General features: G+C 42.4%; 1 protein-coding gene across 4 annotated transcripts in view; it reads right to left on the bottom strand.

Moving 5' to 3' along the window:
* The window catches only part of ANKRD6 (ankyrin repeat domain 6), an 87,262-nt gene that overhangs the window by 19,299 nt on the left and 54,860 nt on the right, over nucleotides 1-13,103 (bottom strand). For all 4 annotated transcript variants that reach the window (XM_031057603.1, XM_031057600.1, XM_031057601.1 and 1 more), the window contains one exon: nucleotides 7,172-7,270. In XM_031057603.1, coding sequence (XP_030913463.1) covers nucleotides 7,172-7,270 — 99 coding nt within the window. The remainder of the gene's footprint in view (nucleotides 1-7,171; nucleotides 7,271-13,103) is intronic.

Below are 13,103 nucleotides of genomic sequence, written 5' to 3'. Positions count from 1 at the left end.
AGGAATGCCAAAGCACAGCCTGAGTCCAGGAACAGAGACAGGCTTCAAAGTTGCACACAGACTTGTTTGGGATTAATAAACAGATTTGGAATCCAATCCATTTCTGCTTATCTAGCTGATGGTCACCACAAAGACACGCAGGGCAGAGATATGCCATGTGTCCTAAAAGAGCTTGCAGGAAACCAAGTCCTAAACAGACACAAAATTTCTCTGGTAGAATTCTTTATCAGATAATAACATATTATATGAAATACTAAAATTAGAGGAATTTCTTTATTTTTTATTCTAGAGTGTCCAAGTCTTTAGATAACTGGCTTATTTGAACAATTTGTTCTCAAAGGCAATTAGCAGCTGACTTAAAAATTGCTCTTGGTGGGGTTCTTTTGTGCTAATGACACCAAAATAGTTATTAATCTATAAAAAACAGAGCATTGCCAACCACAACCTTTCAGTAATCCCTACCAGTAAATCATTAAATTGGCTTATAATAGTGAAGTTGATTTTAAAAAAATAGTGTTGAAGGTGCTTTTAGAAGCCTGCTATCTATTTTTTGTTGTTGTTTCTAGAGGCCAGGTATTTTTACTTTTGTTCTTCCAACTGGAAATGTATTTTAAAGGATTTCAGCAAAGGCAGTAAAGCTTCCAGGAAGTGGAAACAAAAAGTATTGGAAAATTGACAGCATGGCAAGTGCTCTGAACTTATGTATTTGTTCCAAATTCAAAGACAACCAAAATGTTATGGAAAATGTCCAAATTATACCATCTCACAAGTACAAATGTCAAATAGTTACTGGTTACTATGACTACATGGAAATCTGCTCACCAGCAAACTAAGGAAGAATTTTATATCTGAGTTTTGATAATGGCACAGCTACTGTTACTGCAGTAGTGAGTCATGTGGGACAGTGCAAAAATCATTTTATCTGACTATCATGAAGTAGAAAGTAATCTGCCAACTCACCCCTGCCAAGTGGTATTGATGCACCAGCAAATCCACAGAAGATATTATAAAACAGACTAAAACAAAATGGCAACTGCCATTGCAGTGGATGGAATCTCAACAGTAAATGATTGGTTCCTACTGCTTTACATTTGGGAAAATTACTGTGGAAAAGACAAATTTGGGGCAGAAATGGATTGTATAGGATTTGGTTTGTAATTAAGGATCTTCTTACTGGAACAGTTTAAATCAAGGCTGTTCCTGTACCCATCACAGTAACTGCAATGAGGTCAAAGACTATTCAGCTTTTGGGGCTTTGTTGATATGACAGCTACTTCTAACAGCATTTCATTTAAATTCATTCATTTAAATTTTATACAAACACATTTGTCTGTTTGGAAAGTGGGCTTCACACCTCACTGCTGCAAGACCAGGTCCCCTTGGTAATCCAATGCATATGGTGGGAGGCCATACACTGGGGATGCAGAGCAGCACTGGGACAGCTTCAGCCGTGCCTAAACTTTGTCCCAAAAGGCATTCTGGTCCCTGAAACAGACGTAGGTGAAGGGACACAAGCTCTGCAAATGGCAGGCTCAAGTGCCTCCTGCCCAAGGTATGGGCTTTGGTTAGGACATCTTCCCTACAGGAGCGTCCAAGAGTAAAGTCCAACCCACACCCTGACTGGACAAAATGAGCACCTCATCCATGTAACAGGGAGTGTCAAAGGATCTCTCAAACCTTGTTTCACCAACTGAGGCACCTCCCAGTGAAGAGAGGGCACATATGATTGTCCCGGTAAAGGTCTGTCCCGACCAGCACCAGACCCCTCAGCCAGCAGGACAGGGTAGCACCTGGTCCGCTGTTCTCTTATACCTCAGCACAGTCACCTTAAACTGCCTAAAGTGCTGTGGAAGCTGAACCACCAGGTTGCGATGGCTTCTGTGTGACAGCCACTGAGCAACCCAGCCATGGAGAGCACAGCCATCCTATAAATAACAGTGCCTGCACCACTGCACTCTAACCTGCCTTCCCTTCCCATCAGCAGTGGAGCAAATCCCTGCCTTGCCTTTCACAGAGTCCAAGGAAACAGATGAGTTGTGGTTTTTTCACAGCATGAATTTTCAGGCAGTGTAATCACAGACTTGTGTACCTTTTATTAATTACTGAAATAAATGTCTCTGAAAGCACTCACTACAATTCTGTCTTTAGCAAAGCATTAGGGGTCTGTTCCAGAGGCTCAGAGAGCAATTACATCGGTAAATGCGTATTAACCATCCAGACTATTATGTTGGGCACAATTTATGATTCTGTTTCCAAGAGATTTATGCCTTAGGAACAGACTGCAGATCAGTAGCAATGAAGAGAGACAATTCCAGAGCCGTGTCACAGAAACATGACCTTGACAGAAACAACAGTCTGTCCAAATGCAGATGTGGGCCCAAAGCCAAAAAGACTTAAATGAGGCTCAATAGAAGTAAGGCACTAAGGTCTACACTGGTGAATCTTAAACTCCCTTCCTCAGACTCTTCCTAGTCCTGAAGGCAGCTCAAACACAGGAAATTCCACTCCAAGATGTCCATGCCCTGGACATGTCAGCTTGCAAGGCAGGTACAGGGCACTGCATCAGGGTGGCACGGCACACCCTGGCCCTGCACAGCCTATTGCAGGCAGCTCCCCTCCTCTCTCTGGCCCTGTGAGTGCTCTTGCCACACACCTGATGGAAGCAGATCCAGGCATGTTGCAGGTACAGCCACCACCCTTCAAAATTAAGCCAGTGAAGGAAGTGGCCACTGTTTTTTCCACAGTAGCCCAGAGATAGGGATGCTCACTCACTTTGTCTTGCCCTGGCAGCACTGCAGTGTTGAAAGTTCTCCACTTTTAGGAAAAAATCTTGGTATTCATTGGGATAGTAAGAGGCTGACACTTGGAGACTGGGATAGAAATCTGCATGCACTGATGCAGAGGATGCAGAACTGCACATCTGAGAGCTCTACCTGCAACAGGGCTCCTGCACAGCAGCAGGTACATTTCAAGAGAGGGGAACCATGCTATGTACAGAGGGCTTAAACACCTGCTTTCAGGAGAAGCTTACAGGCTGGGAGTCCTGAAGAAAGGCAGACACCTAAATCTTGATTTTTTTCCTCATGGACTTTGGCATTACCCTTTCTTTAGCACTGTTCTGTTGGCATTTGCTCAGTGTCCTGATGTTTGCAACTATTTCCCTGAGCTTCCTCATGTGCTATCCTAAAACAGTGGATGTAACCACTAGGACCAGGCACTTGGAAATTGGACAGGTAAATTGGAAATTTACATCTGAAGTTTACCCCAAAGGAACGACACAACACAAGTGACTTCCAATACAGTCTCAGGTAGACTTCTGACAGTTCTCCTGAGTTACTGGAGTCTCTATAGACTCTACAGACCCAAATCAGTGAGATTTGGTTTACAGTAGTTGGTAATAAATGCTAATTTTTCCTTTTTCTGATTTAAAAAAAACCAAACTAAACCATATTTTTCCTGCCCATTCCTATTCTCCAAAGCATCCAACAGTTTTACAATCTCCTTTAAAGCCCTTCTCCCATGTGACACTTTGCCTCCTCACTTCAATGTTTGTAGAAATCAACAGACTACCTTGCTGCTGGAGAATTGCACCAAAATCACAGAAACATAGAATGGTTTGGGTTGGAAGGGACCCTAAAGATCACCTGGTTCCAACTCCCTTCCCATAAGCAGGGACACCTTCCTCTAGACCAGGTTGCCCCATCCAGCCTGGCCTTCCACAATTCCAGTGATATAGCATCCACAACTTTGGCCAACCAAAAAATAAACAACCAAAACAACCAGAAAAAAACTCATGGCTTCAATCCCTGATGCAAAGTTCTGAACAGCACTTGTAAAGTCATATAATATAAAATCCAGCCCCTACATTCACAGAAGTATCAAAATATTCTAAGGTTAAAATATAACAAAGTGTTAAATACTTGCAGGAGCATACAAGCACATGTGGATATCCTGAAGCAGTTGTACACAAAGGGAACTGAATATGCTCTCAGGTTTCTCAGTGTCTCTGTGCTGCTCTCCTCCTCTTTTGCTACAGAGAGGCAGTCATGATATGCAGTTAAGAACAACTTCATTCTTGCACAATAAATGATGATGCATGACCAGCAGAAGTGATCAAGGCATGAAAAATAATCATGAACAAAACAAATTACAGCCTAAATGAAATGGGACCACACGAATAAGCCACTTTGCACATTCCCATTCAGCTAGAAATTATTATGAACCCTGGGCTATTGTTCCATTTGAAACTAATTTTCTGCTTCTTAAACTGGAGCTTCCAGAAAGGAAGTTTCAGGGCCTTTGGCCTTTGTTTTAGATCAGCTTGTTTTCCCAGCTATTCTTAAGGGCTCAGGCAGGGCAGGAGAGGATGCAGAGCACAGAGCACCAAGGGGGCCATGCAGCCATGCAGCGCAGCAGGGAGCTCGGCCCTGCCGCAGTGGGGCTCGCAGCATGCACCGCGACCGGCGGCAGGCGCAGGGCAGGGGGGATGCACAAGAGCTCTAACCTCCTTCTCTCTTTCTGATCTTCTAGGTTCCTTCCTAGCCTTTCTCTTCTGGTTTCTCTTATTTTTTTCATCCTTGATTTCCTTCACCGGGACAATTTTCTCCTGGACTATTTCTGAGGTGTGTGCTGTATGGACACTCATTGACCACTCAGAGATGGCACTGGGATCCCAGTAAGAGCTGGCAGTATTGGCAGGGAGAAGGAAGGAGTCAGCTCCTGGAGTGGCATATTCTACAGAGCTGGACTCCACCGGCTGAAATTCATAATAATCCCACTCCAGGCCACTGGAGGTCATTCTTCAACTAATTCTTAAGGCTCTTACCGTGTTTAGGGAATATATCTGTAGAACATGAAAGGGAGCATTTTAATCTCTCCGAAACAGTTTCTGCTTATCATCTGGCAAATTAAAACTTGTTCTTGAATTTGATCAAAATTCAAAAATGAAGTGCTTAGGTTTCTCTTGTTAGTTTGAAAAATAAAATGTTGGTCATCGTTTTGGATTTTTTTGTGCTATCACAACAATGCCATGGACCAAAATCAACAAAATAATCTATTTTTCAATTAAATATAATACTCCCCACTCTTACTGGTGTTTTCATATCTGAACCTAAATCCACATTCCTGGAAAACAGCAAGGAAACATACAGATGTTAATCAACACTTGAGACTAAGATGCCTTCACTGCCACATAAGCAGACAGTAAAAGTGACTGAAGGCATAATCAAGAGATTGCAACTAAAAGACACTGCAAACATTCTGCAGGGCATAAACTGTAAAAATGAGTTATACAAGGAGAAGCCATAAGCAGAGAACCTTCTTTGAAGACCTATGTAAAAGGAAAGCAGAAATATTTTGGTTAATACCTATTGCAAGCAAAAATCTTCATTTGGAGTTTTAGACTTCCTCTTTCTACAAGACAAATCCAAACACACCCTTTGAAATTCAGAAACTCCTGAGGCTCTTCTCAATCCCAACCAAATTACTACTACACCTAAATACAGGGCTACACATCAAAATACCTTTTAAAGAAACAGCATCTATGAATCCAGTATGCATCCACTCTGCCCATATTAATCACCACATGTAGAAGTAGTATCCGATTGTGAACAAAGCCCCTAAGCTCATAAGACAGTAAGTCTTCTATGAGCTGAGTATTTCTAGAAGTGCAAGACTTTTCACTGAACTGAAATGATGTTAAACACTGATTTACTGTTTTTTGATCATGGCTATCACATTTACATATAAACAGCACAGACTTTATTCCTAGATGATTAAAACAAGTGAACCAGACATATTCAAAAACCAGTTTCCACAGAAACTCAATTTGCCCAAATCAGTGGAAGCTCTTGCTTTCTTAAAGCAGCAGTTTTCTTTTCTCAGGAAAACTGGCTGTATTTGCAAAGTGTCTGCAATTTTGTCTTAAATACCTAATGAACCATTTCTGCTGGGAGAAGTGAAAAAGCATACCCAGAATACATCTGAATAAACTGATTCTCCCATTGCACTTGCAAATCTGCTCCATTTCACAGATGAGCACAGGGAAAGAATAAAGAGCGCAGGGAGCAAATTTTCTTCCTAGAAAAACAAGTTTCCCTGCAGAAAGCTGGCCACATCAGTACCCCAGTCCCAAGCTCATCAGGCAGACTGCTCACATCTCCCAGGGAATCAGCTACTCATCAGCAGAGAAAGAAACCAGTTTTCCAGTTGCTATAGACTTTTAACTCTCTAGATGCAAACAAACGCCCAAAGGCATTTTAAAAGGCACCTAGACATTTCCAGTGTCCTTCTATCAGTCATACAGGTGGCTCTACTAACACCTTTGGGCCTCTATGGCCTTTGAAGACTCTCTACCTTATATATTACAGGGAGAAAAAAGCAACCCTACCTCCAACTTCTTCCAGCGTGCCATCAGAAGTTAGCAATTAATTTGAAGAAATCATGGTTACTCAACTGCTACTGCACATTTTAGCACACACCTTTTTTCACCAGTGAGGGAACTAAAACCCTGTTACCTGTCAATCCAAAGCACCTTAAAGCCCAGTCCTAGATTAGAACTACTCTTACAGAAACCCTAGAAATTCCAGAAACTTACATATTTACCAAATGAACACAAACTACCGTGTGCTAAATTCAAAGCTGGCTTTTGGGCTGACGCCTCACCACACAACAACCTCAGAGATGTGAGCACCCCCACATGGAGCATGGTGCCATCATCAGGATGATCTCCCCATGGCAGAGCACTGTGCTATGGGCAGCTGCTTGGGATGCTGAGGGATGTGCCTTACTCAAAAAGCATCTCCCACTTCAGGCAAACCCAAAAATGGGTTGTGTCCCCTACCTGATGTCCTCCAGCGGGTTCCCACAATGAACTCCTAGAGCATTTCTACCAGAAGCAGCAGATGACAACTCTCACACAGCCTGGCACAAGCAGAGCTCTTATAAAGCTCTGCAGCTTGAATGAGAGCACTAAGCTATTCACTGAAAACCACCACATTTCACATTGTTTCCCATGCACTTTTGCATCTCTTGTAGAGGTTATGTCTCTGAATTGGAAAATAGAGAGAGATTTTGTTTCCATTTAATCCTACTTCAAAGAAGTGAATGTCTACTGTTATTTGCAAATCACCTTTTCCCTTCCACCCCAAGTTAGAAGGTTGTGTCTACTTACATCATCCTGAATATCCAGATCACACCCTGCCTTCAACAAAACCTGGACAACGTGGAGATGACCCTTGTAGGCAGCAAGATGCAGGGGGGTCCGGCCATGCTATAAATGAGAAGAAAATAATAATACCTTAAGATTAATCTTTTTGCATGGTAGTTTAGAATAGAGTTTTATTTCCTTTTCATAATTCTTCTGTTTGTACCTCACTGTCTGAAACCTGTAGCAACTGACATGTATTAGTGTGACAAAGGCTTTACCTTGGTTTTGTGAAAGCTGAAAACTTCTCCTCCACCTTCTGCAACATTTCAATTTATCCCAATGACACTCTACAAAAGGGATATTATATTCACATAAGTGTCCTTCCTTACAAATTCAGACCCAGCTCTGTGTCCATGCCTAAGCAGAATTCATGACCCTTTTGTTTCTGTCCCTCTGGAGCATGGAACTATCAACTGCTTTCACCTTCCCTCTGTACAGCCAACTTGCAATAACTGGCTAATTCATATATTGTAAAGGGCACTGTCTTTGCTACAAGAATAAGAATTACTGAGCTGTTGCACATGACAAATGCTCCCCTGAAAAGGAATGGAAGGCATGTAGTCACTCCAAGTGACCTCGTGTATGACAATCAACTTCAATTTACAAAAGATCTGCCAGGTTTTTCTAGACATTACTTATTTTTATCTCTCTCTCAGTAAAATCTCAAAGTGAGTGAAACAGCTTAATATCTGTGAAACAACAACACTAAAACTGTTCACTGCAGATTATTTAATGGCTGTAAAGGAAACAGGATTCCAGCAATTGCTAAATTCACAAAGTATCTTCGCAAAGAATGCTGGTTTCTCCACTAGGCATTTTGTGAGGGTCACATTAAAAGTCACATGACTCTTCACCTGTATTTATTAAATATTCCTTCACTACTGGTGCTGTTGTCTATTTTTCCACCCAATTATTTATCCTGCAAAGGAGCATAAACAGCCCTGACACATCAACCACGGAAGGGGCAAACACTTCAAGAGTCTGACTATTGGCTTGAAGTACACAGAAGGCAACAATTGGCTCTCTGAGGTTTTAAGCAACTTCTTCACAAAGAAAACTATTTCAAGTATGTAATAAACCAAGCTCAAGACAAGATTGTTTTCATACAGCAAACCCCATACCCACATACCTGGTAAAGTCTTGTTAACTTGGCCTTTTCAGAGAAAAAGGAAAAACACTTTTGGAATCAACAGAATGGCTGAGGGCAAAATGTTTGTGCCATTACTGATTAGTTGTGCTGTGCTTCAGAAACACCAAGTGTTGATCAATTGTCCTACATTATTGACTTAAAGGGGCAGATCTGAGGACAAAATCCTCACTCACACTATGACACATGGATCTCTCAAAACCTGAATGTTGTCCCCTGCTGGCAGCAGCAGTTCATTCTCGTGACAGAAACTTCCATTCTTGCCCTGCTAAAAGCAGGGGAAGGGCTCATTTTTGTTGTCACCACTGCCTCTGGCATCCAGCCTGGGTGCCTCTGGCTCTATCTGGCCACAGGTCCCTAAAATCCTGTCCCTTTACTGAAGGGCATTGAGCTGCACTGACCACACTTCCTTCTCCATCAGCCTGGAGGAGAGCCAGGGGTATATTGTTGTTCCAGCTAACTCAGTAGCAGGAGGCATAAAATGCCCAGGCAATAGAGGGATAAAAAGATACAAAGAAAGGGGGAAAAAAGGAATAAAATATTATTTTTTAATACCAAATTGACAAATCATTCCCAACAATAAACAGTATGTTTGGATTATGAATATGTGCTGTGAATCAGCACATTCAGATTTACAGGAACTGACTTTCTACATTCCTTAATGACAATAAGTAAATCACCTAATCCAGGCATCTGTCTCACTTCCTGGAAGGTTATTAATACACCATGAAAACAATTCATAGCAATCTGTGCATGGAGAAGGAAAAATCCCAAACAAACCCACTTTGAAGCCAGCTCATGTGCTTTAAAAGGAAAGCATCAACAACATGAATACATATTACAGCAGGGAAACTTTCTGATAAGACAACCAGCTCTAACCACTACTACAAAAATACTGACATGCAGTGAAAGATACTGTGTTAAAAGCAAGTTATGAAAGCAGAATAGGAGTTTATGTGAATACAAGGGACATATTTTCCTTACCAAATACACCTTCCTGGGCAATTGCCACATGAACTATGCCTGCTGGCATGGATGAGCTGGAAGACTAAAAGGATCATTTTTATTCCAGAGTGTTAATGTGTTTCAGATTCTCTATCCAGAAATATAGGTTGAGAGGCATCTCACCTACTGGAAAACCCTATGGAGCGGCCTTCAGGAACCAGAGTTTCTGCACACATGCAGTCCTTGAGTTCTTGCTCCTTTAGAGGGATGCTGTAAACAAAAACTATGACACTAACCAGGAAAGGAGACTGGGAAGGAAGATCAGTTCCAGCATAATACACTGATTAGAAGCTCAGGCTTTTGGAGGAGCACTGATCATGTCAATATTAATCACAACCCTGCAAGAACCAGCAATGCCAGATTTTCTTCCCAGCAACATCAAAATGAGAGCAGAGATGCATGGTACAGCTGGACACTGTTCCAGTGCAGGCAACGCAAACACTTGGAAAAACATCAAATCCCCCCACAAACACACATACACACAGGTATGGATGTACATACACATGCACACACCAATCCAGAACAAACTGTGAGGAAGAGACAAGGCAATTTGGGTGCCCCTCGTGCTGTGATGACAAATTTGGAGCAGAGCAAGCTTTGGAGACAAACACTGAACAAGTTCATGTCACAGCAGCAAATCAGGGCTGCTCTTGCCTTCATGTCTTTGAGTCAAACCACCAGCCCACCAAGTTTTTCTCTCACAGCAATTCATCCTACCCAAAATATAGAGGGGGCAGAGAGATGAAGGCAGACAAACAAAACTCCCTCTGTGTGTCTCCTCCATAAAGACATTCTGCACTGAAGGCAGCAGCAAAGAGGGAGTTTACCTGAATACACACAAGGGAAAGAAAACACACAAACCAGAGTGTCTCCTAGATGCTCACTTCAAGGACACAACACCAAACCCAGGGACTTTCTACATGCAGATTACTGACTTAGAAGCTTGTGAGCCGTGCCAATTATAAACTGTAATGTTTTGGGGGTTATTACAAATACAAATGAGACACTGCTGCAACTTGGGATTAATGAACCAATAAAGCAGTCATTCATATGTAAAAAAAAAGCAGCAATTTGGACTCCTATTCAAATGTAAACAATTGCTCCATCAGGCAACAAATCATACAAATGGCCCTGTGTCACGGACTTATTGACAAAATAAATGGGACCTATTGGGACTAAGGCTGTAACTCCCGGGCACCGTGACACGCTGGGGTGCATCGGGTCCATCGGGTCCCAGCCAAGCACTGCAAACAGCCACAGGAACTCCAGCAGTAAAATGCAAGGGTAGGGTTTTGTTTGCATTAAATCTGCTCTCCAGCTTCCAGACATTGACAGGCAGCTGTCGATGCACACCACTTAAAAGCAGAATCCTCCCAGCACTGCTGCCAACGTGCATGCACTCCACAACCAAACCCATACGGGGGGGCCTTAGCATTCTAAACTCCATGATCTTTCCTTGTGTTTATCTATGTGTAGGTCTTTTCTGCAGGTACATTCAGCTCTCCATCTCACCCTACTCTTGTGGTGCACAGGGACTGTTATTTATTCATCCACTCTACACTCATAAAAAACATGCCTGTCCACATTTTATTGGAAAAGCCTGAAAGCAAAATCCAAGTCCTGTCACACTGTTCACACTGATAATTTGTTGGACTGTTCTCCATGAATAACCTGCTCACTCAAGTCAGCAGAAAGCTTCTCATTGACCTCAACAGGCATTCAGCAAGTTCCTAAGTGTTTGTTAGTCCTTTTAATTTATCTTTATTTATTGTTTAAAACAGACACAAATAGCTTTTCAAACTGAAGGAGTGCAAAAATGTGAAAGCACCAAAACACATTTATTTTTTTGCTTCTGTCTTAGCTTAAAACACAAGAAAAAGAGAACTGCTTTAAAGAACTCAGCATGCTTTGAAGCTGAGACTTAAAGTACCCCAGCATTACAAAAGTGTTGCCATATGTTGTGTTCATAACATGACTATTTCAGAAGTTAAATCAAACAATTACTCAATCAAAACAGAAGCGCTACCTTTTGCATTTCTTTAGGGCTTTTTTTTCTTGAATGATCATACATACTCTGCAGAATTCAATTTTATAGCTATGATCAATGCAGAAGCATGCTCCAGCACAAGTTTCTGATGGATTGACAGGTGTCTTTAGCAGGCATCTTTAGGTGTCTTTTGTAGGCATCCACCTACTGTGGGATGGGTCTGCCTCCATGGGCTGCAGGGGAATCTCAGTTCCACCATCTGAAGCACCTCCTCCCCCTCCACCACTGACCTTGGTGCCTGCATTGTTCTCTCACATGTTCTCACTGCTGTTCCCTGGCTATAACAACATCTTCTCTGTAACATTTCCCCCCCACTTCTTAAATATGTTATCCCAGAGGAGTTACTACCATTTCTGATTGGCCAAGCCTTGACCAGCAGCACATCCATTTTGGAGCCAACTGCCAGTGGTTCTACCAGACCTGGGGAAGATTTTGGCAGATTCTCACAGAAACCACACCCATAGCCATTCCCTCTACCAAAACCTGGCCATGCAAACCCAATGCACTCAGGGAAAGGACAACAACATCCGGAGAGGACAGCAAGGCACATCAGCTCAGCAAAAGTCCCAGGGCTTTTGTGCCAAAGATGCAGCTGTCAATAATTTCACTAAAAGAGAGCTCTAAAAAAAGACTGAAAGAGGGGACCAGCTTTCTTGCTTGGAAGAAAAGGCTTAAGTCCTTAGTTTTCCAGTTTTTGAAGCTTATTCATCAAAGTGCTTGATAAGGGCACCTCTTGTTGGATCAGCCAGTACATATGACCAGTTCTTCAGAGTATTTTTTGCCCTTTTCATAAAGGAATCAGCTACACACTTCATACCTGTGAAGAATGTCAGACAAAAAGGTGTAAAAATGGAAATTATCTCTTTGTCACATCAGGCAGAGCAGCAACAGAGCACCCTGACCAAGCAGGTGCCCTTTGGGAAGGGCAGAGCCACAAAGCCTCTGCTGAGCACCTGCCCTGGGCCACAACCCCACATGGCTGGTGGCAGAGGTCCAGCACCACCACGAGTGCCCAAGGCCTGCGCCACCAGCCCTCTCCCACTGTGGGCTCCCTGATGGCAGATTGCCGTCACCTGTGGGACCTAGAGGCCATCAGCTCCTCTTTACATATTTTAAAAGGCCCACTGAGCCACTGAATGAGCCTCAGTGTCCCTCACTGGAGTCAGAGGAGGTGCACATTTCCATATTGACTTCACCTGCAGAGATGCCTTGCTAGTAATGCTGTCAAAATGAAACAAGTGCATCCTAACTGTAATGCTGAAGTCAGCACCTGGACATGTGTATATGCATTCCCCACTGGATTTTGTTTCTTTCATAATCTTCCTCTTTTTTTCTGAAATCATCTACTCAGAAATGACAAAAATGAAATACTATTTTGCAGATGAATTGTTGCTTACTGAAGCAACAATTAACCACATCATATGACCTGACATACAGGACAAAACCAGAACTGGACAAGTCAGCTATAAGGCATTTACTAGTACTTGGTTTGTTACAGAAAATATCCTTCAATTTTCTTAAGATATGCTTGATTAATTCTTTTTCAATAAAGAACTCTAGCATTTATCTCTAGATCCTGAACACTTTAATCTGTGGCTCTGTGGTGTTATTTACAACAATTGGTCTGTGCTTACAGATGTGGATCAGAGATGCATTTAAAGCCTGCTGTGATGGTGGAACTTTTTCCCTCCAAAAAG

Source organism: Geospiza fortis, unplaced genomic scaffold (genome assembly GCF_000277835.1).
Source record: "Geospiza fortis unplaced genomic scaffold, GeoFor_1.0 scaffold264, whole genome shotgun sequence".
In the NCBI taxonomy this organism is placed as follows: domain Eukaryota; kingdom Metazoa; phylum Chordata; class Aves; order Passeriformes; family Thraupidae; genus Geospiza; species Geospiza fortis.
The sequence above is the reverse complement of the archived record's forward strand: the minus strand, read 5'-3'. Positions and strand labels throughout refer to the sequence as shown.